Here is a 27,247-nt window from a genome sequence, read left to right as displayed (position 1 = left end):
AACTTGGCACAGAATAAAGTACTTTGAATGAAATTTTCAATATATTCATTTTGCATTATCTATTTTTGAACTATTATAGCAAGAAGGGAGTTATGGTGTGACGCTACGGTAGGACAGATGTGACTTTTATCAGGAACTTCCAGTAAACGACCCGTGATACTAGGGTGACACTATCATCTAGGACTTTCTTTGACTTCACGTTGTGATAACTATTTCCAATGGCCAATTAAGTCTGAAACACCGTTTATGTTGTTACTATGTTTATATATCGAATACAGCAAACTACAAAGGTTAAATACAGAAAACTACAATACCACAATTCGTTTCTACATTTTTATGTCGAGTTGGATACATCAATTACAAGCATAGATTACTATTAACATCATTCTCTCTACCTCTCGACCCCAACATTTCGTAGGACAAGTTTACTGACGGAGACCCCACAACATCATATTATGCCTCTCCTACGACTTAACGGGACGGTCTAATCCAAGTGGTGTCTAAATGATGTCTGAATGATATCTATTTCCCCCCCTCTCGGCCAAGGCGGCTGTGTGTATAATGTTCCCCTCTCGGACTGCTCTATGATGTCTTCTCTGCTATCTCATCATGATGTCTTCATCATACCTCTAAGCCGAGGGGGCTATGATGTTCCCTTCTCGGGCCGCTCTATGATGTCTGAAGTGAAATAAAACTCGCTCTTGCTTATATAGAAAGTAAACGCGTCAGCTATTAAGGCGGGACAATTACCATTTTTGGGTAAGTGTTTCGTATGGGTACTAATCTGTGCACGAGATTCCTGGTCGATAAGAACCGCTTTCCAGAAATGGATACTGACATAACTGTCGGTGAGTTAGTCTAAGAAAGTAGTAGAATAATGCAAGCTACTTCACTGGCCTGGTTTTCGTCACACCACATGTAGGTAACGAATTTCTATTTTAAACAGAACACCTTTCTTAGAACTAAAATAACCCCTAGTAACTTTTTTGTCATCAAATGATTACAACGTCTTGTTCAGAGGAAGTCATTAGAACGATCCACTGCTGTGGCTGGAGCAAGACGGAAGAAAATGGAACCATTTCTATAGAGTTTGTAGGCATATATACCACATAACGCGCTTTTTTATGATCAAGAGCTTTATCATTATCAGTCTTTATTTTCTGGGTGTTAGAACTCTGATCTTCATGATAAAGCGAGATATTCTCTCAACATCTGTGTAACTATAACTCTTTCGAGAGTTTTCTCCAGGCATCTATAGATTTGTAGACCTATGAATCCTATGATTTTTAAGAATTTCTGAACTTATAGGCTGTGTTGAGTGTGTTCCTCAGATGGCGTAGTAAGTGTTATGTAATATTATTTTATAAAGGAGATTTGTCCATAACAGATGTTAACTTAAATTTAAATGTTGACATGTAAAAAAATAATACTATTGGTATGGACAAATGTGTCAAATGATCGACTGGTATTGCATCGAATCTTGATGTCATACAGTAGCCTAATTTAGTCACAATTAGTGGTTGGGGGAGGGAATAAGAGATAACTCTTGTTTTACCGTGAAAGTTATCCCCTCTCGTCCTTCCCGCCAGGTGGCTAGATTAGAGAGGAAAAAAACACAATAAAAATATTGACTTTCTCAGCGCAACCCCCATTAGACCACACTGATCTGCAGTGAATATTCGCTTGGCCGCTACAATCACTGATAAGGATGACATCGATGCGACTTAATGACTACAAAATATTAACTTTTTTCTTTCGACAAATTAAATTCTGAAACATTTTTTTTTAGTATTAGAAAAATAAATAAAGGTGTTTGAAGTATATCTTGATAAAAAATATTCCATATTTAGTGTAAATAGGTACAGAAAATAGTACGCGGAGGCGTAAAATGGGTAAAACGATATAATTTTGCCCGTACCAGTTCATATTACTACGTTCGATGTAAACAACGCACGTGTGACCATCAATTTGACGTTTTTTTTCTGTTTGTTTACTCTGAATTCTTTCAGAAGTACATTTTTTACCGTCTAATCTGATTGACCTGCTCGTGTTTGTTTTAAAACAACAAAAACAAGCCACAGAAGTAAGCTTTTTTGGTGTTATCGATGCCACCTTGCTTTGTTGGTAAACATCGTGATGTGACGTCACCCTTAGAACTACAGCGGTCTGACCTTTTAAAGGTCAGTCATCTTGGACAGAGATAAAAGACGGATGTCGCATTAGGTCTGTAAAACAGATTGCCATTAGACTGCAAAACTCTTTTTTTTTATTTGTATGTTATTTTTGTTTCTTTAATAAAACCTGCACGAAGCTTACTTATTATCCCTATTATGATACCAAAGTTTGTCACCATCCTCCTCCAATATGGGGAGATCGGAAATATTTCACTGACAAGACTTAGTCTTAACCGACTTAACGCATGTGCGTTGAACAAGTTTTTGGTAACATCACATGACAACTTGAAATTTTCCTCTGTGGATTTACAGGGGATATTGATATCGTATGATAACATCTCATTTATTGATAACCGTTTGATAGTTATACAATAAATGAATTTATCTCTTCCGCCTGATTATCTGTCGCTCACCGCTGTGATAAATACATTTAATTCAAGGATTGCGGATATATTTATATTTTGGTGAGTTGTAGGATTTCTTCTCTACTTTCGTTTTGCCTTTTCATCTCTTCCAAACAAAATGATTTTGACAGACATTTGTCATATTATGTAATCATTGTTTAAATTATCAGTTTGTATTTACTTTCTTTGAAGCAGCAAATAAGTCGAACTGTCACTGCGCGATGATGTCATCATTTCCGACTTTTCCAGGTCACATTGAAAATCAAGTTGTGTTCACTTATTCAACTTATATTGTTTACATAATGACAATGTCAATGAATGAATGATGCGCCTTTTAAACATTAAATTGAAAATATCGGCTCAAGCCAAATTTATTCTTTCTCTCAGCCTTTGTTGTTTTCTTTTATTTCTGATTGTTTGCAACTACCAAATTCAGCAGCAGACAACCACACCTGAATGAATAATAAATAATCAATAGAAACTAACCGGTTCACATGGTAGTTTAGTTATTTATAAATACTTCCTTGAAATGAAAGAGTCAATAAGGCGTTGTTGCATCCTTTTGCTTAATTCAATTTGTCCTCTATCAAAACCCGCCACTTCTTATTAAAGGAGCTAAATCGCTAACATTTGGGACCTAGAAATTCACAAAAGTGGGTCGCAACGCATATAATACTGTAATATGAATGTATATAAACTGATTTACATTTAATGGTTTCTGTTTTTACTCCAATTTCAAATCAGTTATGTTCGGCGAAATAAGTCAGCAATCTCAATCGAGTGCAAATTTCTAGCGTCTAGTTATTCTAGTCTACATAACTCCATTTGATTTGGTGCAATGTGTCTAGCCTCGTCCCTCGAGTCTCTCAATACAACTGGGGCTGAAATGATTATGGTACACGATTCGTGTACCAATGTTAAAAAAATTATTTTATCTTAAATATCGGATATCAGAGGCTCATCTTTTCCCGGTAAGTTTACATCATCAATGTCGATTTAAATTGACCAATAATTCGTGTTTTCGATGTCGAAGATTTTGGAGGATTTTGCGTTAAGGACTTAGGTCCTTTAAATTAAGAGCATTCACAAAATTTTCTGGAAATACCCCCCACCCTTGAAAATTTCCCAATTGTTCAAATGAAGGGTTGTGATGGCATTTAGTGGAGGACACTAAAACATCGCAACCCTTTTTGAGAACATTTGGGAAATTTAAAAAAAATTCCTGAATCATTTTATGAAGGGTTGTGATGGAATTAAGAGTAGAACCTAAATTCCAAATGGCATTAATGGTATCTTTTGCTAATCTTAGCTAATGCCTGCTAGTGAATGCATCACAGTGAAGCATCATGATATAGTGATAAAAAGGTCATTGGGACATGCTTTTTATACGCCGTCGCCCCCGTCCGTCAGTATGTCGGTCTGGCGTCCACAATTTCTTGTCGATGCTCTAGAGGCTAAAGTTAATATCCAATTGACTTTAAATTTATATACAGTGTTTAAGGCCATGAGACGAAGAAGCCTATTGATTTTCAGCGATTTCTGATAATTAAGGCCAGAGTTATGGCCCTTGATCACTTCAAAAAATCTTGTGGATGCTCTAGAGGCTAAAGCGTTTGAGGTCATGAGACGAAGAATTCTATTGAATCTCAATGATTTCTGATAATTACTGCCAAAGTTATGGCCCTTGATCACTTTTAAAACTCTTGTGACACTCTCTAGAGGCTAAAGTTATCATCCGATTGACTTCAGATTGATACACAGAGTTTAAGAGCTTGAGACCAACAAGTATATTGATTTTCAATGAATTTTTATAAAAGACTTGAACAGCTAAATCCATGATATTAAAAGTTTCGTATACTAAATGTTAGCATGGGGCAGAACTTTATAAAAACCGGAACAAATTCTAATGGTTTTCTGATAATTACTTCATGAGTTGTTACTCTTAATCCGATTTTAGTGTATTATAAATGTTTCATTACCGAAAAAAGTAAAAATATGCGACAACACTTGTTGACTGCCCGGACGATTTAGCTGATGTGGGTGTATGTTTCGTTGCCTGGCAACCTATCTTTACATGTAGTGATGTAAGAGACAAATATCCAGTTTTATTTTTTTTCATAAATTACTTAAGTTTAATTAAGGCTCTTAGATACTAAGTTTGAACCTTTAAGTCTAACTAATTAATTAATTGATTGACTGCTAATACTTAACCACTAATCTTCATTGCAATCTACATCTATGCTTCGATATAAATAAAAAAAGGTGTCCCAAATAAAAAAATAATAGAATTCAGAATTTGTTTTTCTTGATTGTTATGATTCTTTAAAACTGATATAATTTTTTTTTCTTTTGATTTGTGAAAATATTTGTAATTGTCTGGAAACAATACTGAGTAAAATTGAAGAAATAAACTATTTTTAGAATAAAGGTTATCGCTTCATTAATTTTATCTATAGGTAATAATTACATGAGGTGATGATTAAATTTTTATAACCAACTTATTTCATTATCTCGACATTTTTGACATAACTATCAATGTCAAAGGCAGGGGCGCACAACAGCTGAGCTTAGTCCAGATAGGTAAATGGGCCGTTTTTTTTGCCTTGTGAACAGTTTTCTTCGGGGGGAAAAAAGGGTGGTTTGCTGGAGTCTCTTACACATTCAATCAAACCAAAATGAGGGCTACAAATCAATATTCAACTGAGTCATATAAAAATTACATAATACTATATAATACTATACTCATTAACTACTTTTTGACCTAACTGGGGGTAATAATTGATTTTCTAATGCTGAGTGGGCCGATTTTTTTGTGGGCGCCCCATGGGGAAAGTGTTTGTGCACCCCTGGTCAAAGGGAGGTTTTTCTTTTGTAATAATTAGTACCATAGTACATGATATGTACTAAATGAATGTGATACATCAGTTGACATTCCTGAAGTCAACAGAAGTGTTATGTCTATTACCGTACTTAAAGATACATTATGTGAGATTAGATAAAGAGTTGTTAGTTCTCACTATAATAGTTAAAAACTAGATAATGTAAAGGAAATTTGCTGAAAATTTCAGTCAAATTGATCCACTCTGAACCAAGATTTTAGCGATTGAATTTTCGGCCTAGCCTCGATCATCATTATTAAAGACGGTACAATAAAAAACATAGTCTTGATAGTCTCGATTTCATCGTGATTAAATCATGAATGCAAGTCGAACAGCAAATCGGAACCTAATCCAATAAACATCGCAGGCTAGCGATGACATCGAGAGTTGATTATGGTCTGGATAAGTTAATTAATGTCTAATTGATAATTTAGATAACATTTCAGGCCTAAAGAAAGACCTGCAAATAGGCAGATTTAGCTCTTGAATGATGTAGGTTTAAATTTTATCATTCAACCCTCAAGTTAAAGAGGTTTTTTAACTAGAATATCTGACATACCACAGGTTTAAACATGGAATTTGTAAGATTTAGATACAGGGCTATAATAGTTCATAAATAGATAATGAAAAATGAATATATTGAAAGGGTTATGAATGTTGGAAGTTTTGACAAGAAATGGCCTATATAGTCTCGATTGTCAAGTGCCATTATCCTAGAAATGCAAATGATTATCAGCAATGTTGATATATCTATTGGTTATGAAGGTTATAGATTATATAACATGTTATGTAAAAATTATCATCTTTCTCACATTGAGTCGATTTGACATATTGATACATGTATTTCGCAATTAGTTTATTTGTGCATGTGATATCATCAGGCCATCATATATCCCCATTTGACAAGCTTAAGTAAAATGAATATAATCTGTATATTTTTGCAATAAAATGTATTTCTTACGTACATTTGATATTTATATATAGTCAAAATTGTCTGCCTCTTTCCATGCCCTTTTAGTAGCTATTTTGACCTGGCTGCCATGATTTTGATTCCAAGCTTTTGTGGGACAAGGAGTGGATTTTCTCTAGGTCTTCTGGTTTTTTCACACTGCTAAAGACACCTACACGCAAGTGTTATTTATATTAGTCCTGAAATGACCTTCCTTGCGTCTAGGGGAGGTTAAAGCCCATCCCCCCCCACCCCCCTACCCCCCTGTATGTTGACGGCTAACAGGCATGGGGAACAATGACATAAAGCCTCTTTTATGTCAGCTTCCAAAATTTCATAGGTTCAAATATTTATGAGGATTTTCATACAGATTACATTCCTGAAGTATTTTAAATAGATTTACATAACTTTCACTTCAATAGTGTCATCAGAAACCTTTGTAAAACTTTGAACTTTGGAATGGAATATCTTGGTTACATCCTTTTAAGGCCAAACTAATTTAATCCAAAGTTGTTTTGTGTGTGTCTGTGGGGGTGGGTAATGGTAAATAAATAGTTACTCAAGTTTAATGAAAGATATCTTGTTAAAATTTTAAAAACTTCAAAAGTTTAAACTAAAATCTTTTTTAGAAGATGAACCAAGTTCTTCGTTTCAAGTTATTTTTTCCAGATAAAACAAGAAAGCTGAATGTTGATACATGTTCTTAAGAAACAAAAACTCAAATTAGTCTGGTCTAAGGCTAATCTTATAGTACATGTTTGGAATACTCTGGAAAATTAGTCTCAGAGCAGGAAGTTTTTGGAAGTATCAAAACGATACAAGTAAATGAAGGTGTTCTTTACATTCTTATACACCCTAAACAAAGAGAACAGTCATACATTGTTGTCGTCTGTGGACATGTATTACAGGCATCTGTCTTTTAAAAGAAGTAGGACAGTAATTACTATTTCATTTCTATTTCAGATAGTGATAGTAATTACTATTTCATTTCTATTTCAGATAGTGAACTTAACTTAGTTGCAGAACCTTGACAATAACAACTGAAAAAAATGGATGATGACCCAGAAACCGCCCGAGAAACGACTCGGTTGTTACCTAAAGAACAAGTAGTGAATACTCGACATGTAGGCAATGCTCCTCAGACACCAATCATAGGTAGAGCTAATGATGATGATGGCGTTATATTTCCACCTTTTGATGAAAACACTCCAGATTCATCGTTCACATCAAGCATCGAATTTTCTCATGAACGATTAGATGAACATGCTACATCGTAAGTATGCTTGCCTTTTTTGTTGTAGAGCATTTTGTTGCTAGACTGTACTAGAAACCCTGCATGATCTCATTGCCGTCATCTTTAATATTATCGTAACAAAAACGAAACTCTGCCAATCAATGTGCAATTGTCCAAGGAACAAACAAGTTTCATATCTATCGTACTTAAATTGGCAAGAGTATTGCCCCTAACAAGAACAAAACTAGTAGCGCTTTGTAGTTAAACCCAGTTCCTTATCCAAAAGAATTAGGGGTTTTATTCCTTGAATGGCATTAGTAATTGGAATATAATGTAATAAAACATTATTTATTGATAACAATTATTACTACAGATATAAATTGGTTAGCCTCGGGAGGCGTCAGGATCATGGTTTCTTGGTGTCTCAGGGGAGCTCCTTAGGCATAGTAAGCCATGTGGACCAATCAGGAGGCATTGTCAGTAAAACAGGCCTGGGAGGCATTCCCGGAGCTTTTCAGATCCACAAGCAAACTCCGGGGATGCTTCCCTGGAGCTTCCGCGAAATATTTGTTTCCTCAGGACATTACCGAAACATCCGCAATGTCTTGCTGAAGTACCAAGGATATTTAAATCGGGGTTGGCTCGGGGTGAAAAAGTATTTCGCAGGAGCTTAAGGGAAGCATCCCGGGAGATTCTCTGTTGGGAAAACATTGGAAAAGTTTTCAATACAAGCTTCAGAATTTTTCGCAGTTATCCCGAGGCTTCCCGATGGTTCCATAGGGCACACGACAACCCCAAAGCTTCCCAAGGAATCCCCGAAGTTTCGGGAAAAAAATGTTTCGTTGAAGCTTCACTGCTCCAGGGAAGCATCTCCTGAGCTTCCCCATGGACCTGGAAAGCTGCCAGGATGCCTCCCTGGCCAGTTTTCCCAACAAAAGATCGGGAACACATCTGAAAAACTTTCAATGCAAGCTTTGAAATTTTTCGCTGTTATCCTGAGGGCTCCTGACGAGCCAGAAGCTTTCCCTGCACAACAGAGAACACGTTCCCTGTTCCAGTTGGACATAGGCATAAGTGCCGCCGATATGTAACCAAGCAAGATACTGAGATCTCCCGACATGAAAATTCACCCGATGATGTTGATTATCGGCGAAGGTACCCCGAAGCTTTCCCGATTATTGGGAGCCATCCCCTATGATTCATGGCAATTGTTCGGGGCATTCCCAGAAGTTTGTGACCATAGCCGAAGCATCAGTGCACACTCAACAGACCACGCCCAATGCTTAATAAGTTCTATTTCTCATGGGACTACTCAGTTTCTTTGGGCAAAAACATCGGGACCCATCTGGAGCAAATTTGTTGATTTCCTTATTGCCGATGATTTTCCCCAGTGGGGAAATATAGTTTGTGAAATATAGTTAGTGATCTGTACTTTTCCAAATTGTATTAAAGAATTCAATATGAAAGACTGGGTTTTGTTATTAACATTTTGATCCACACATCTTAATTATACTAGATCCCGCTGTATGCCCTTTGCATACTACTGATGGTTAAGGACGATCCCACGCTAAACTTAAACAGTGTCTTACATAGAAGTAGTATATTGAATAAACATACATAATAGTTAAACTCGTCTTGTTATGAAAATCTTTTTAACATTTAGATTGATGAATTGTCGTTAAGAGTTGGATATCAATGTGTCATAAACAAATGTTCCATAAACAGGACTTTTATTCTAAAAATATCTCGTTTTTATATGAAAGACTACGGAAGTCTTTCGTTTCAAGTAAATATCTTGAAAAAGTAAGTTAGTATCTTGAAAATTCAAGTTAATATGAAGTTAGTATCTAGAAAATTCAAGTCAGTAGTGTAAAAGTTTAAGTTAATATCTTAAAAATTTAAGTTAATATCTTAAAAATTTAAGTTAAAATTTAAGTTAATATCTTAAAAATTTAAGTTAATATCTTAAAAGTTTAAGTTAATATCTTAAAAGTTTAAGTTCCTTTAAGTTAATATCAGAGTTTATGTTAATATCTTTAAAGTTTAAGTTAATATCTTACAAAATTTAAGTTCTTAAAAGTTTAAGTTAATATCTTAAAAGTATACTATAATAGTCTGGAGGCTCAGCGTGGGGGGGGGGGGGTGTCCATCAAATGGGCACAAAACCAGACCCAACTTTTCTAGAGTAAAATTTTGCGTAGAATATCTTAAAAATTTTAAGTTCTTATAAGTTGAAGTTAATAACTTTAAAATTAAGTTAAAATCTTAAATGTTTAAGTTACAGAGGCCTTCTCATGTACAATCTGTATGATGTGCTGATATATTTGGGCTAAAAACATATTCAAACTAATTAATCTATCAAAAATTTGCTTCAAATCCTTTTCAAGACATTGTAACTCCAAGATGTAAAAATCTATTTTTAGAAGCCATGGGAGGGTCCATTGCAGAATGTATTTGTCGTTACTGACTGTCCATTTACCGTATATATTGAAGCCTAAGTAAATTCTTTGCTTATCCTCTCCCAAATTATTTTCCGCCATTTGATTGCAGGGTCTATTGTACGTTAAAACCCCTCAATGTTCCCAAAACCACTTAAGAATGAGTTCCCGAGAGAATCATGCAAAATTTAAAAAAAAAACTGGCACAAGCAATGTCAGGCGATTTTGACCGAACTTTGCAGATTTGGTCATTGGGTACTCCGTATACCCCACATGAAATATGAGGGTCACCAACGTTGTAGTTACAGAGAACCAGCTATGGCCATTTTAGAGTTAAAATAACGTCATTTTTAAAATAAAAAAATTCCCTAAATTCAAATATTTCCCATAAATTGCCTATTGATTTTTTATTTTTTTAAATTATTTTTTTATGAATGATCTTGTCTACTACTTCAATATATATGAGTATTAAATTTTTTCCGAAACCATTTGAGGCTATGAGGAATTTATTTTGAGATGTAGATTTTGCTATATGCTAAAACATATAAATTTCATGATGCTATATCTCACTTACTGCGGGGCTGAGGATAATTCTATTAATAATGGAAGTTGAGGACTACTAATACTAATATTTGGTTTTGACAAAATGATTGGCACCGATTTCTTTCATATTAAATTTGATCGTCGAACTTGAAGAAAATGATTTCATTTTTGACATCATTTTGCCAATAAAACCATTCATTGCCTGGATTATTAGGCCTGATAATGCCCCATTCCCATGTCCGGGAAACGGTTGCTGTAAAAAAATTATCTTGACCAAGAAAGACTTCGTGATCCGACCAATCTCCAGAATGTCATTGGTCTCCCAACATCCGTTCCTCCTAAGTTGTACGTGACAAGGAGTTGGGTCGTCTGTACAACCTCGTGGATTTAGGCCGAAGTTAGATTTGCACTCCAACATCCAAGATGGCGGCCGAAATCAGCTGTTCATTTTCCCGCCTTTTGCGCAAATAAAATGCGGTTTAGTAGCCAATTATCCAAAAGAAACTACAATAGCATATTCCTGAAACAATAACCCGAGAAATACCGCTCTGGCCATTGCTGGATTGACTTCTGATACGTTTTTTTAGGGAGTGTGTCTATTCTTCCCGTTCAATCAAATCGCTCCTAAGTACAGTCTTTCGTTTAATATGGGGTCTTCCCTAAAACTTTGGACAGTGATTTAAGGTATTAAAAACGGTGAAAGCATTGTTCGTCTCCAAACAGTATTGTTTACATTGTAGTCGTTTTGATAGCCTCGTTTGTCACGCAATTAGTTTTTCTGCAACATTCTGCTATGCACTGGTCAATTGGGTGTAATAAATTTCGTGAATCATGACTTAACGTTATGTAAACATATTTCGAACTCTGTTTAAACCCAAATGATATTGTTACGCAGTTAGGCATTGGGTGTTAATCAGACCATTGACCAGTCATAATTTGGAACAGAAATTTGCTTTCATCACAGCAGTGTTGAGCGGGATTAGGTCTAATCAAACGAAACACTGCGGGGAGTATGGTACAATAGCGACCGTACTCTCATATACTATTTGTTTTTGTCTTTTTGAAATGTCGCTTGATTCGTTTGTCAAGTATAGACAGATATATAACTACTACGCTATTTAGTTTTTACGATTTGCTGTTCAAAAATTCATCATCCTTCTACTAGATCATGAGATTATATTAAAATGTTGAAAAATAGTCTAGAGGGATTAATTGTATTTACCAAGAACAGCTCTTTTGGCATTTACTGTAAATTAAATTTTTCATCGTTTAAAAAATTTAAATGGTGTAATTGTGAGCTCAGTTTTCGTGATTAGATACTTATTAGACAGATAAATAATAGATAGATAGATATTTAGATAGTGGATAGTAATAAAGAATAGCGATATTTTTTAATTTGAAATACTTATTGGTAATAAGTATTTGTAGTTTTGATAATGGAACATTTTTTAAACGTAAATTATTTGATGAAAGTATATAATGCGTTTATATTTATTTGTTTATTTCTATTAAACGTAAATTATTTGATGAAAGTATATAATGTGTTTATATTTATTTGTTTATTTCTATTAAACGTAAATTATTTGATGAAAGTATATAATGTGTTTATATTTATTTGTTTATTTCTATTTCTATTATGGCTTGCTCTTAATGGAACTGAAACCCATGTTAATTTGGTTCCCAGTGCCATGTCACACTTTTCATTGTGTAAATAAAGCGGTTTATTTTTTGTCATTTTTGTTGAAAATCGTTATTTTTGGACAAAAATGGAAATTATTTACTACTAAACGGGTCGAGTGCCACCCAATTTGTTTCTTGATCTTAATACTATAGATCATTGCCTTTTCAGTCAGCATTCCTAAAAAAATACTTAAACCCGCAGTGGGTGAGATATAGATATATAGATAGAATAAAATGACATATCTAAACGCTGGTGAAAGTCCATCAAACTTTCAGAATGTATACTCACAAACCATATCTGCTACCCTATAAAGTTTCATTAATCTACTCGCCGTAGTTTAGTTGTACACCATAATTGAAAAGTGGCCTAAAAATGATGATTTTTTGGCTTTTTTGGTCTTAAAATTTCAAATTTTTTTCTACACTCTAAAAATGGTTCGATTGATCTAAAATTGTGGCAGTGGAGTTTGGAGGGGTTACCCATCATACATAAATTTTTTTTTGAAAATCGGTCACCCACCATGTGCCAGTCCCTGCATGGTTCTCTCGCAGACACATTCTTAACTGTTTGATTAAGAAATAATAGCAGCTTCCTAAGTCAATCTGGCAGACATTAAGCTGTCGGGCTGACAGTCAGTAATATCCTGACATCCCTGCCCAGTGCCTGCCCCATCCAGTATTTTTCTAGTAAGATTGGGCGTCTACTTTCCATATGTACCAAATTTGCCATACTTTTATTGGAAATAACTACCCTATAAATACTTTCGTGCAAATATATCTTTCATATCTCAAAAATTTAAGTTAATATCTTAAAAGATTAAATACAAGTTGAAATTTGAAAATATCGTAAACGGATATTAACTTGAAATTTCCTGATATCTCCCCCACCTACATTCGCTGAGCTCTCCTGTCTCCCCCCCCCCCCCCCTGCCCGTTTCAGTTCACTGTCCCTCTGGTTTCATTTACCAAACTAGAGTTTATAATTTTCTCATGTACTCTCATCCACCGCCCCCAGCCTTTCTTCTACTTTTCCAATTGTTTTCAGACCATTACAAACTGATGATGACGATGATAATGTTAATGGGGATGCTGATGATGATTTATGTTGCTGCCACAATGTAAAGTTTGGGATCACATATTGGAGATCCAGATTCCCAGAAATAATTTTTCCCATATATTCGATTGTATGCGAGTTATCGATTGTTCGCATACAGACTGTAAGACCTCACTTATATTGGTTTCGAAAATTAGATGTTTAAGAAAAATTCTTTCAGTGAGCTACTATTGTGGTCAAAGGGGGCCTGTTCTCGGAAATAGAATGTTGAACCCACCCAATTTATATTATTGATATGCACTTATAACGTCCTCGGATGTGAGTATGTATGTACTCGGTTGTTGGTGTTTACAATACACAAAGTCCCCATTTGTCGGTATTGGCCACATTATTAAAAAAACCTGTTCTATCATGATATTGCACCGCACAATCAATTATAAACGGTTGTATTGTCTTTTTTCCCATGTGTGGTCAAAGGGGGGGACAAAAATGTAGTTATTTACAGGTTAAAGACCACAATGAGTGTCAAGTCCACAAGTCCTTGATTGTTCATATACAGTTTGTATGACTTCAGTCAGATTGATTTAGAAAATTAAAAGTTTTTAGTGGCTGAATCAATAAAAAATGTTCTTTCGGTGGGCTGCTCCTGTGGTCAAAGGGGGCCTGTTCTCGGATATAGAGTGTTGAACCCACTCAATTTATATTATTGATATACACTTGTAACATCCTCTGATGTGAGTGTGTGTTGTCGGTGTTCACCATACACAAAGTCCCCAGTTGTCGGCATTAAAACATAATATGCGTCCTCAGTTGATCACATCGTGATATTGTGCCATACATCAATTTTAAACAGTTATATTGTATTTTTTCCCATGTGTGGTCAAATAGTGGACAAAAACGTAGTTATTTACAGGCTAAAGACCACAATAAGTGTCAAGTCCACAGTATGGTAGTATAGAGCAAATGACCTCGTTTGGAGGCGTTCCCAACTTACACCATGCGTGTTCTCGATTAGGTGTAACTAGCATAGGGACTCGGTCGGTCATATTTCCCCAATTATTTGCAAACTCCTGTGTGTCCGCATTTCTTCCATAAAAAGACAAATGCATGTGGGTGTCTGTGTGTCGCCTACAGGCCACAATTCTTAAGTGATCATCTTCAAACTTTACATACTTATTCCTTATATCCTAAGGATGATCCCTATTGTTTTTGGTGCATGCCCGACCCCCAGGGCCAGAGCCACGCCCATTTTTTGTATTTCTTTGTTTGTCATCTACAGGCCGCATTTCTTAACGTATCATATTGAAACTTTGCATACTTATTTCTGGTACATGCCCGATCCCCAGGGGCAGAGCCACGCCCATATCTTGTATTTGTTTGTTTGTCATCTACAGGCTACATTTCTTAACGTATCATCTTGAAACTTTGCATACTTGTTCTTTGTACCCAAAGGAACATCCCATTTTTTGTATTTATCGTCTATCGTCTGAATGTATTATTATTATTATTATTGTTCGATTTATATAGCGCTTCATTACACGTGAAGTGTTTCTAAGCGCATTTCACAAACATATACTTCAAACACACAGAAACAATCAAAATCAGGAGAACATAATTAAACTCTTGGAACTTTGCATATTTATTCCTTATACCGTAAAGACAGCAACTATTTATTTTGGTGCTTGCCCCAACCTCCTGGGGCAGTGTCACATCCACTTTTTTGTTAGTATTTTGTCTGTAAATTTGGCAAAACAAACCCAACACCTAGCCTTCTTTGCCTCTTATCATATTACAGCCATTTTATATTTCATTATCTTCATTTTAAAAAGTACTATATCAATCAAAGCTGGAATGTGGACGTATATTGCAGCGTTAACGATGCTCTCGTTTTTATAAACAATATTTTTTATTCGGCGATTGGGGAACAGGCTATGCCTATGTGTAACCCCTCTCAGTAAATCCCCCCTTGTCATTGGTGCAGGACAGAGGGTTTGGCAAGGCACAACATATAGTCATTTGATTACAGTGTACACATGGGCAGTTGGAATTTGATATAAGAGTAGGCTGTAGTACCACTGTCCGGACAAAATTTCCCTCATAGTACACTCGAAGGCTTATAGCCTATGGCTGATGTCCGTCTACATTAGCCCAGTAGGAGCAGAACAGTAGAACGTTACCCCTCCCCCCCCCCCAAAAAAAAATATTTCAATTCATTTTAAACCCCTGAACATATATCTAGTATTAGTATTTTATATTTCAGAAATTTACAAAGCTTGATGCATTTATTAAAAGGAGCAGAACAGTAGAACGTTACCCCTCCCCCCCCCCCCCCAAAAAAAAATATTTCAATTCATTTTAAACCCCTGAACATATATCTAGTATTAGTATTTTATATTTCAGAAATTTACAAAGCTTGATGCATTTATTAAAAGGCAATATAGGAACGGGTATACTGGCTATGCCTATAGCCGTTAGTAATGCTGGTTTATGGGTATGTTCGATATTATTGTATTTATTTAAATTATCAAAATAGCGCTTTTATTTCAGTGATTTTCCCTGTCCATGTCCAGTTTAGCTTTGAAATATGTCTTGTCAAATTCAATATTTAAAGCTGTAGTGCACTAGAAGATCAATAAGCATATTCCTCATTTAAATTGAACAAAATAAGCGTTGAAAAATGTAGTTTACATAATTATAACTAACAAATTTATTTTTATTTATATATTATGTGTGGTCTGACCATCTATATCCTAAAACCACATGAACTTTATAAATATTGAATTGTCAGCTTGCTATTATTAAGTAAGATATTGGAAAGAGATCGCTTAAAATCATTGAATGTACAGTGCCTAAATTCCCATAAAAGAACATTGTAATACCCTCACAAATAAATCAAAATTTTTAATCAAAAAAGCACACACAATATCCAAATTTGACATGGTTTAGCGATGCATGTGCATTGGATAATGAGGTCTGTCATTGTAAAAAGTCGTATGGTTTTGATTCCCCACTTGCAGCTAGAGACCTCTACCCTCTAGCGAATTATTGAAATAAAATAGAACCATATGTTAATCCCAAAGTGACCCAGTTGGTATTGAGTGGATGTTAAACCCTATTTCTCACCCTCTTGACATTAAGGATAGTATGTGAGAACATATCTGTGTTTCTTGATGCTGTTATGGGCATACTTTCTCTTCCATTAAAAAGTGCTGTTGCCATTTGTATAGAAGGGAAAGCGAAGGTCATGAATATTTTTGCATTGAATTTTGGTCTAATCAAATTTAGGATTTTGTATTTTTGTTTTTTAATATTTTACAGGTAGGAACAGTAGGATTATTACTAATAGGAGTAGTAGCAATTCATTGTATGCATTTATTAGTTAAATGTAGTCGTATACTGTGTAAAAGGTGAGTTGAATTTCTGGAAGTCCAGTGTATCTGTGATTGATAATTACAAGCATGGAAAATAAGGCACCTGTCACAGACGTTGGTCAGACACAACCCCTGTGCGGCCTGTAGCCTCTGACACAAATAGGGCTTTTATTCTGAGTTTTATTGATATTTATAATACAGTAAGATATTTTAAATGGATATGTAACACCATGAGCAATAACAGTTGAACAAAAAAAACCCAAACATTACAGCCCATTTCAGGTTTTAGACCTGGTACATTCTGTCTCCATACATTGTTCATTTTTTAAAGCCAGCATTAACAGAATAGGAAAACTGTTCCATAACAGAATAGGTAAACTGTCCCATAGCAGAATAGGAAAACTGTCCCATGACATACATGTAACAGGAATACTGTTCCATGACAGAATAGGAAAACTGTTCCATGGCAGAATAGGAAACTGTCCCGTGACAGAATAGGATAGGAAAACTGTCCCATAACAAAATATTTAGCTCTAATTTTTGTTGCTGATGTGAAGATTATTAAAAGAATCTCACCAATATAATACTTCCATCAATGCACTACCCCTGAAAAGTGGGAACATGAATTGAAAATCCTAAAGGTTATTTCTCAGTCCATGCTAGGATTCAAACCCGAGAACATTCTAATCAAGTGTTCAATGTCCTGCCCCGTAGATCACAAAGCATTCTCAGACTTAATTTAAGAATTTACTCAACTTTTAATCACTGTTTATGAGAAATATCTCTGATCCAGAAACACAAAATTTTGCACAAACTGTAGTTTCTTATTGAGTTTCTTATTGATATATTTGATACATTGAAACAACAAAAGGTTTATAAAGGGCTATAAACAAAATAACTTAGAAAATATTTATGTATGAAATGTAACACAGTCCTAATATACATCTATGTTATCTATTTGATGATCATTTATTCCAGAACTGGGAGTAGTGCTTTAGATTATGCAGATGTCTTTGAAAAAGCTTTAGAAACAGGACCACTGTCTCTCCGCAGGTTCTCTCGAGCAGGGAGGTAAAGATATTAGATTGTTTGAAATGTATCTGATGTGATATGAGGAACTGATAATTTTAGAACATTCAGTATCCTCTGCAGCTGTTAAAAGTAAGCCAGCACAAAATAGAAGTTTAAGATCTTTTGACGAGTCACTTTTTGAGTCATCTGAATCAAGGAACTTAGCTTAATTAAGCAGTCCATGTTTACGAAATTATGTGGGAGCCAAAAGAAGATCCTGCCAATTGCAAAACTGAGAAAAAAACTCCTGTAAAGAACTTATTGTTATTTATATTGCAAGAGTAATCCTATACAAAAGTCATTTGAACTACGGAGACTATGAGCATTTGTTTGTTTTTCAATTAGATAACATAAATAAGATGGGTCAAGCCATGAAAACATTTATAAGCAGTTAAAAGAATCTTAAATTGAATACGCTATGGAATGGGTAGCCAGTGAAGTTGTTTAGGTATGCGAGTAATATGATCATGCCTTTTTGTGAGGGTAATAAGTCGTGCAGTGGTGTTTTGAACTTTTTGTAATTTGTGTATTAATTTATTGGGTAAACGGGATAAAAGAGAGTTAAAAGTATCAAGTCTGTGAAGTAATAAAAGCATCATGAACAAGAGTTTTAGTTAAATCATCAGTGACTTTAAACATAATTATAAGAATGTAAATAATTTGTTTTTCTGTTTCAGAATATTTATATTTGCTTTGTTGATTTTTACCCAGATTGGTTTTTGTAGTGTTTATATTGTATTCATAGCCACCAGTGTCAAACAGGTCAGCCATCTTGTTATTGGGTCTACTATTTAGGCTAAAATACAGATTTTATCCATAAATTTATATCTGTTGAATTCACCTCATGTGAGTTAAATTCCTTGAATTTAGGATTTTTAAAAAAAAATTATTGTGGGAATCGGCAATATTCCCAACCAGTTCATCTACCCAAGAATGGATTGTTCAAAATGTAAATAAAGAACAGAGCAATAAGTTTCTGAGGAGCAGACAGAAAAGGTTTTGATTAAAATTTTGTACAATTTATTCAATTTATTTTGATTATATATTCACAGAAATGATATTGATTTAACGTACTACTGTTCTGCTCCCAATGGGTTAAGCATGATGGACATACACCCACAGGGAAGGGTCTTTTTATGCGCCTGCCGTTGTGTTCACAGGATGCTCATTTTTTTGCCCCATCAGAATGACTGTACATTATCCCTTAACAGGCTCTCTGTTCTGCACCAATGACAAGAGGGAACCACGTGAGCCTCTTACTTATAAAATTTGTTGGGATCAGTCAGATCAGTGTATGGATTGAGCAATACTCCCAACATTGCTTGTATCAAAGGAAATATGGCTACAAGTTTGAAATTAATGCAGTGTTTTGGATTATTTGTATTTTTCAGGTTGTACATACATTCCATAACGATGACCCTGATGTCCGTATCTACGAGATTATTGTCGCAGCTGTTCTAATTCCATTTGTCTTTGTTAAAAATTTACGTTCGTTGGCCCCTTTTTCGGCTTTTGCAAATTTATTAACTGTTATCGGAGTTGTTATAATTTTTTATAATCTGCTACAAAAACTACCAAATGTAGACACAAGACCAGCATTTACTAACGTTGGTGATCTCCCTTTATACTTCGGTACAGCTCTTTATGCTTACGAAGGAATAAGCTTGGTAAGTACTGATAATTGTTTTGTACCAGGAACTGATCCACAAGATCAGTGTCTAGTTGTTCTGATAGAACAAAAAACTGATGTCCTGTGTACACATTGGCATTCACTGCACATAAAAAAATCCTTGACAGTTGGAATTTGATATAAGACAAAGCCGTAGCGATCGATAATTCAGATAACTTATGTATGGAATATGCTTACCTTATATGGACAAAGTCACCATTAATTTCTCCATTGATAAACTCTCACTTTTTCCAAAGTTTTTGTGGGGTTGAATGCTTTCTAAATGGAGCAATAGGTGGCAACCTCTTTCTCAAAAGCAGGTATGAGGTTGACCATGGAAGGCTTGAGATACACAAACTGGAAATAGCATACAAGTAAACTTGCAACTGTCCACCCTACATTTTTACGTAACCAACGTTTCAAAACTGTGAATATTCACCAAAACCTGGCAGAAAATATATATTCAAACCCTTCTCTTCAATTCTACACCAAAAAGTCAACAAAAATCGCAGTGCAAAAGGGAGAGAAAGACTAAAAATAACTTTGACGCTAAATTTGTGGGTAACCAGCGTAGAATAGATGGTGAGCTGTGTTCTTATATGTTTTGCATTTGTGGATTATCTCCCTTGTTATGGGTTCATTTTTCAATTAGAGGGAATCCTGTATCACTGCAAGCCCGGCTACTGTGGCTCAGCGGGTAAGACGATGGCTCACTAAGCCGGAGGTCCCGTGTTCAATACCTGGGTTGACCGAGAAAGTTCATAAGGATCTTCCTCCGTGTCTCCTCCATGTCATAGGGGCAGGACGAAGGCCTGGCAAAAAACAGCGCATAGTCATTTGGATGGGATGCAATATTGAGGTCCTGTGTACACATTGACGTGCACATTAAAGATCCCTTGGCAGTTGGAATTTGATATATGGGTAGGCTGTAGTGCCGCTGTCCAGGCAAATTTTCCCTCATAGCACACTGTATGGTGTATGTTTGTCTTCATTAGCCCAGTTGGAGCAGAACAGTAGGACGTTAAAGTTTAACGGTTAAACCCCATTTCATTTCATTTGTCATAGGGCTTCTGTTTGTTTGTGTGGTGCAGACCTCTTGCACTTGCTATCATTATCCAACTCCATCCTTGGTATCTCCAGTGGTCTTATTCCGTTCCACTCCACTTACCCCTGGGATCATCCAACCCTTCTCACTTTGATATTTTATGCTTCTATGAAAATAAGACATCTTATATACTATTATATCCTTTTCTATGTTTCAGGTTCTTCCTCTAGAAAATAAAATGCGTAATCCATCTGATTTTGCTGGTTTGGATGGCGTTTTAAATCTTGGCATGGTTACAGTAGCTTGCCTTTATACAGCAGTTGGTTTCTATGGATACCTTCAATATGGTGACAAAGTAAAAGGGAGCATAACTCTAAATTTACCAAGCAATCAATGGTATGAATCAGAAATCTTAGACTATTTCAATATATTTCTCCGAACACTTGGCTAAATATTTTAATGTCCACAAGTATTTTAATGCTTATCCATTGAAAAGAGGTTTCATGATTAAAATATTTTAGTTGTTAGTTTTTCTGAATATTTTTGAAAGAGGTTTCGAAGTGTTTTGGTCCTGTTATGCAAGATCTGTTTCGACATTCCAAAGTAAATATACGGTGCTAAGACCACCTAAAGATCAATTTTAAATGTTCCTGTTATTAATTAGAACAATTTAGCTTTTATATTTTACACTGACATGTATTGTGTTAAATCTTCCTAGTGCAAAAACAGAAAATTTGACTTTTTTTGACCTCCAGGGTCACAAAGAACAAAGGTGAATTTAGCAAGTTTACATTTGTATTGAAAGAGTGATTAGTTTTGATCATGAAACAAGAATGAACCATAAGATAGTTAAAGCTCTCAAAAATGCCCCATTGGCGGATTGATTACCACTCGGCATCGGTTTTGTGCCCATTTATCCAGTTGACGGCTTACTTTGTCTCTTTAAAATATTGTATTTTTATGTTATATTTATCAGTTGTATTAAACATGCATTATGCAAGAGCTAAATCTGATTATTGCAAGTCTTAATTTAGGCTTCAGATGTTATAGAAATTATAAATTAGATCTTTATTTAAACAACAAGACCAAAATCAACTCTGTAGACCCACGGATGGCTCGGCTACAGCTCGGATTTAAATAGGATTTCACTAATTGATTAAATCAGATAAGGGGTAACCTGATGAAAATACGTCTGTTAGATCGAGGCTAAATGATAGAGTGTACTTAGCGAGCCCGCTGTAAAGCGTTTCCGTATGCCATTGAAAACTTTACTTGATAATCGAGATATGTAGGTGGAGTTAACGCCTGTCAATCAAACGATCAGCGACGGTGAAGACACAATTCGCTACCATTTCTAGGCAAATATTGCAACGATGATAACTATGTTCAGAATAAAGTAATTTGACTGAATTTTTCAATATATTCTTCTTTCATCATCTACTTTTGAACTGTTGTAGCAAGAATGACCAACTCTCTATAAAAATCTCTCATAATGTATCTTTAATATTATATTGACTATAAGGGGGTCGAATAGTCTTAAAACCTGCGCTTTATATCATAAGGTCTGTGATTGAGTCAAATGGTCCCAAAATAACCTAGTTTGTGTCGAGTAGATGTTAAACCCCATTTCTGTCTATAAATAAATACATATTGACTTGCCTATATCTGTATAAACATTGTATTTTCAGGTTGTATTTATCGGTTGTTTTAATGTTTGCTGCCTGTATTTTTATATCCTATGGTATACAGATGTATGTTCCTGTCAAAATAATATGGACATCATTAAAATCTAGGATAAGCTCCAGAAGAATGGAAATATTTGGAGAATATATTTTACGCACCCTTCTAGTTATTTTAACATGTATGTATATATTTTATTTCATTTTTAATACACCCACATTTGAGTCCCAAGATGTAAACAGGGTTTGGGCATGTGATTGTTGCCAAGAATTGTGGGTTAGGCAAGCGGTTAGCGTTGGCACTAGCCCTGTTAAATCTTGTGACCATGACAAAATCTGCAGGTGGCCTTAATATTTAGATCTAACCCTAGTCACACTACACTCTGTTTTTAAGTATGTAAGAATTGGGTAATTTTTATTATGTTCTTTATTGGAAAATGAAATGGGGTTTAATGTCCTACTTTTCTGCTCCAAACAAGCTAATGAAGATGACCATACACCATACAGTGTGCTATGAGAGAAATTTTGCCCGGACACCGGCGCTACTGCCTACTTTTATATCAAATTCAAGTGGCTAAGGGCTCTTTTACATGCACGCCAATGTGTACCCCAGACTGCAATTTTTCATCCTATTACTATATGTGAGAATCATGCCAGAAAGTCACGATAAACTTTCTCTGTCAACACAGGGATCATGGAACATCCAGGTGAGCGAGACAGTGTCTTACTTACTGAGCCTCTGTGGGTCCTTCTTTATTGGGAATTAATCTAAAATATAGATTGATATATCGACAAAAAAACTCAGTAATCATTATCCAACACCTTTGTATATTAAAACATATCATCAAATTTGTTTCTCTGAAAATACAAAAATTATTAAATCTAAAGAATTTCTGATTATCAAAAGGCACTAATAACATAGAAGGTCAATATATGTCAAAAATTTCATAGAGATATCTTGAATGGTTTATGAGATATGCCCCAGAAACAAAATTGCACACGATAAAAACTGGTTTTGTTACCTGAATGGGCATATTAATAGGCGAAAAACACTTGTTACAATTATATGAATTAATTTTTATACGCCCACATTTTCATGTGGACGTATATTGTCGTCGCTCTTGTCCGTCCGTCTGTACACAATTTGTTTGTGGACACTCTACAGGTCACAATTTTTATTCGATTTTGGCGAAACTTAAAAAAAATATAGGTGTATCTCCAAAAGATCTTGGTTCCTTTCGATATTGGCATATATCGGACCATAACTTCATGGATGATGGTTCCGGATTGTACGAAAAATCACGATCTTAGCTTGTGTACACACTAGAGGTCACAATCTTCATCTGATTTTGATGAAACTTGAAATGCATATTTATAACCAAAAGATCTTGGTTTCTTTCAATATTCACGCATGTCGGATCGTAACTCCTGAATTATGGCCCTTGATTGTATGAAAAATCGCTTCTTTTTGGAGCTTGTTCTCTGTCCATCTCTTGCAAAATGTGAGCGTATCTTGCATGGCAACCGCTTGTTAAACTCTATATTTGTTTTGTGTTTTGTAGGTATATTTGCTATCGTCGTTCCTCATCTAGATCTGTTGATATCATTAATTGGTGCTTTCGCTAGTAGTTCTCTCGCTCTCATCTTACCTGCTACCATGGAAATTTTAACATTGTCTTCAGACGACCAAATTTTACCGCGATGGAGACTCGTTAAAAACATTTTAATTATTATTTTTGGATTGCTCGGATGTGTTACTGGAACCTATACGGCCCTAAGAGAAATTATAAAAAGTTTTTAAGGAGGTGAAGACGACATGTTGTCTGTATCAAATTTTCTCAACAATCCAGCCACAGTGGAAAAGGACAGATGTATATAGATGTATTTTTTTAGATTCTGAACCAGACCCTACCTGATATGTCCAAGAAATTATTCTTTATTAACAAATTCTGAAGTTAAAGACTCTGAAGAATACAACAGTAGATTCACAGGAGAATGAAACAGTGAACGAAATTTCTACTGTTGAACCTCAAGAGTGACTGTTGTTTAGCATCATGACTTTTGCTATATCTTTAGAGAAGAATAACAATATTCTGTTTAGGAGCATGACTTGCACAAAAAAAAGCAACCTAAAGAGAAGAATACAAAATGCCCAACAAATGGTAACGAGGTTGTGTCTTGTTTTGTTTCCTTTTTATTTTGCAGCCCAAAATTATATGGCAAATATTTTGCAATACAACCAAGTGTATTGTGATACATACTGCAATATATTGTGATACAACCAATTATATTGTAATACAATTATTGTGAAAAGTATTTCCTGAAGGAAAATCTCATTGTTATTAGGTTATCCATCAATTAGAACAATTTTCCATACAGTTACAGACTTTTGGAAATTAGAACTTGAATCATGTTGTAAATTATGAAAATAAAACTTCAATACATAACAAGTAGTGTAAATGTTCTGTGCAACATAGATGTCCCACTAACTTTGTTACAATGGCATTTAGTAATTGAACTGGAATATACAGGTCACAGTTCTATGGAATACAATTACTGCTTATTACTGAGCGATGTTTTGACTAGGCTTCTCTAATCATTATCAAGCAATGATGAGATTGACTGCCACATCTACGTACTAATGTCTGATAAATTGTTTCAATGGCATTTAGTAATTGATTTATGTCAATGTGTACAATCGAATTGACGCAATCCCGATTATCAGCCAGTTGATTAATTTATAGTATTCCGCCACGGGATTGACACTCAATGGTTAATCCAGGATAAATACGATAAGAATTTTAAGATTTTTTTCCGCCAGTTCTGAAAATGAATCGCCAGTACCACAAAACATTATCGTCAAAATTATCGCCAAAATCAAATTCTAATCGCCACTGATATTATTATCGCAAATTGCGACTTTGGCGACCGACAGCGTGATCCCTGTTGCCAAGCTCATGTTCCATTGTATTATAATATAGAAAATAACATCAAACCGAACATTTATATTTATGTGTGATAGTTATAGTTTATTATCATCCATATAAAATATTAAAAAGCAATTAAAGAAATAGAAGATAACGTATAACTCGGAAATTTGTAAATTTTCATGCATGCAGGACATGTTCAGTTAAAGGCTTGATCTCTCACAGCTTAATACAGGCTAAATATGTACTCCGATTGATTATTAATCATTTACTAAAGAAAACACATCAAAAAACTAACTCTGGATAATCTATACCCTAGCTTTGATTTAAATTAATTTAAGCTAACCTCATCTGCATAAGGTTTCTCTACTACGAAGGGCAGTGTCTTGTTATGGTTGAGCAGCATAGATCAATGAAATTTTAATTTATCATAACTTTGAAAAAAGTAACCAATTTTGAACTGATATTCCTATAGAGAATTAATTTGCAAAATATTGCAGTTTGCAAGGGATTCCTATAGCCCTAAATGACTCATCATAATGAGTTTTATTTAATCATCATGAAATCGGCAGATAATCCGCAAGTTTATTCTTAATAGGAATATAGTATATATTTGTTAATACATGTATATAGTTATTTGTACATTACTACTAGTCTACTACGCTTTCTTGTTAATATATAGCTCATTGAATATTACTGACTTTACTACTACGCATTATTGTTAATGATTTTGAATTTAATAAAGTTATTGAAGAGGCATCAAATGTAAAAGTGACCTGTGATGGCAAAATGAGTCCCAATTTGCTATTAACCATGTATGAATTAAAATGCTGAGCATTAATGAGCTGCTTCATTGAAAGGCAATTTGAAATCTGAATAAAGTTACCAAATTAACTGTTAAAAATGACAGTGATAAGTTTGACAACCCCTGCTAATGTCTGTATCTAGCTAAGAGTGAAAATAGTACTGGATGTAACACAGGTTAGATCCAAGGAGAAATTAGTACAATACCAAACAAATTGACATTATATATGCATGTGTTACTTTTCTTGATTACTATGCTTCAGAACAAGCTATTTAGCAGCCATATTCTATTTTAACACTAATTGCCAGATAGTGCCTTTTATACTACCCCACAATCTAGTTCCACACCTTGAATTGATATCCGGCCCTTTTCTGTGTGAAAAATTAAGACTCCATAATTCCTTCTTGCTTAGGTACAATACAGAAGACATAATAAGCTTAGAGAATGGACTCAAATGACCTTTATTATTAAATGGCAAGTATACTGAATATTTTCTGTTTCTATGTATTTTATTGAATTACTTGTTTTTGTATTCTTGTTAACAATATTAAATTTTAATCTAGATAACTTGCTAAAATTCGTTTTTTAAATAGAAAATCTCCTATTCATCTTTTTGATATCAAAAAATATCAACACAAGTCGATAAAGTAAAAAAAAGCAAGGCTCTGCCGAGTTCTTTTTTTTTTACTTTATCGAGGAGTGTTGATATTTTTTTATATAAAAAAAGACCAGTAGGAGATTTTATTTATCACCCAATCCTTTCTTACATGCACAAATAAATAAATATAATTCTTTGCTATAGATTTCACTTTTACTGAACCTGATTACATTATGGCCTAGTGATAATCTTTATTGATAGCAATTCAACCATTGCAAAGTCCTTTAAATTGACCCAGTGTTTCCATCAAGGTCAATTAAATAAAAAAAAGTTCATTTTTAATAAAAAAAAAAAGAGGTTACTTTTAATAAAAAAAATGAACTGTTCTTTGAATATAAAAAAAGTAGTTTCTTTTCAACTGCCCAATAAAATTCATGGAAAGCGGTGAGATATCGCATTAGATTATGAAATTTATCACACTAGCGATATCTACTGTAGAATGTATTATTGGGTGATAAAGAGATTTATATTTATATTGATATATAATCCCAGTGACGGTCTTTAGGGTCTCTAGGATCTAAAACTGTCTTATCATCGAAAAATATATTTAAAATATTTGAATATGAATTCCAGCAATATTTTTTTTAATTAAAATCCAGAGTTATTACTCTTGATTTTTTGTTATGTCTTGTATAGCCCAGGGCATCCGAAAGGTCACACCTAATTT

General features: G+C 34.6%; 1 protein-coding gene across 2 annotated transcripts; it reads left to right on the top strand.

The window, feature by feature from the left end:
* The first annotated feature begins 1,934 nt into the window (after positions 1–1,934).
* LOC126831131 (neutral amino acid uniporter 4) lies at positions 1,935–27,194 on the top strand. Of its 2 annotated transcripts, none has more exons than XM_050561793.2 (10): positions 1,935–2,223; positions 7,406–7,679; positions 15,756–15,846; positions 16,674–16,762; positions 17,705–17,797; positions 18,475–18,559; positions 19,189–19,464; positions 20,729–20,907; positions 22,200–22,372; positions 23,753–27,194. In XM_050561793.2, the coding sequence occupies exons 2-10, from the start codon at positions 7,456–7,458 to the stop codon at positions 23,989–23,991; spliced, it is 1,449 nt and encodes a 482-aa protein (XP_050417750.1). In that variant the 5' UTR covers positions 1,935–2,223; positions 7,406–7,455; the 3' UTR covers positions 23,992–27,194. The 2 variants fall into 2 exon arrangements, with proteins under 2 accessions (XP_050417750.1, XP_050417748.1); XM_050561791.1 differs by lacking the exon at positions 1,935–2,223 and adding an exon at positions 2,446–2,638.
* Positions 27,195–27,247: the final 53 nt, after the last annotated feature.

This window comes from Patella vulgata, chromosome 8, assembly GCF_932274485.2.
Source record: "Patella vulgata chromosome 8, xgPatVulg1.2, whole genome shotgun sequence".
Classification (NCBI taxonomy): Eukaryota; Metazoa; Mollusca; class Gastropoda; family Patellidae; genus Patella; species Patella vulgata.
Note: the sequence above shows the minus strand (reverse complement) of the source record. Positions and strands in the feature narration are given on the sequence as shown.

What these genes read in the sequence shown, in the direction of transcription:
- LOC126831131 (XM_050561793.2), top strand. Translation starts at nt 7,456, where the DNA reads ATGGATGATGACCCAGAAACCGCCCGAGAAACGACTCGGTTGTTACCT. An exon ending in TTAGTAATGCTGGTTTATGG is followed by an intron (nt 15,847 to 16,673) that starts GTATGTTCGATA and finishes AATATTTTACAG; the next exon opens with GTAGGAACAGTAGGATTATT. An exon ending in AATTTACCAAGCAATCAATG is followed by an intron (nt 20,908 to 22,199) that starts GTATGAATCAGA and finishes TTGTATTTTCAG; the next exon opens with GTTGTATTTATCGGTTGTTT.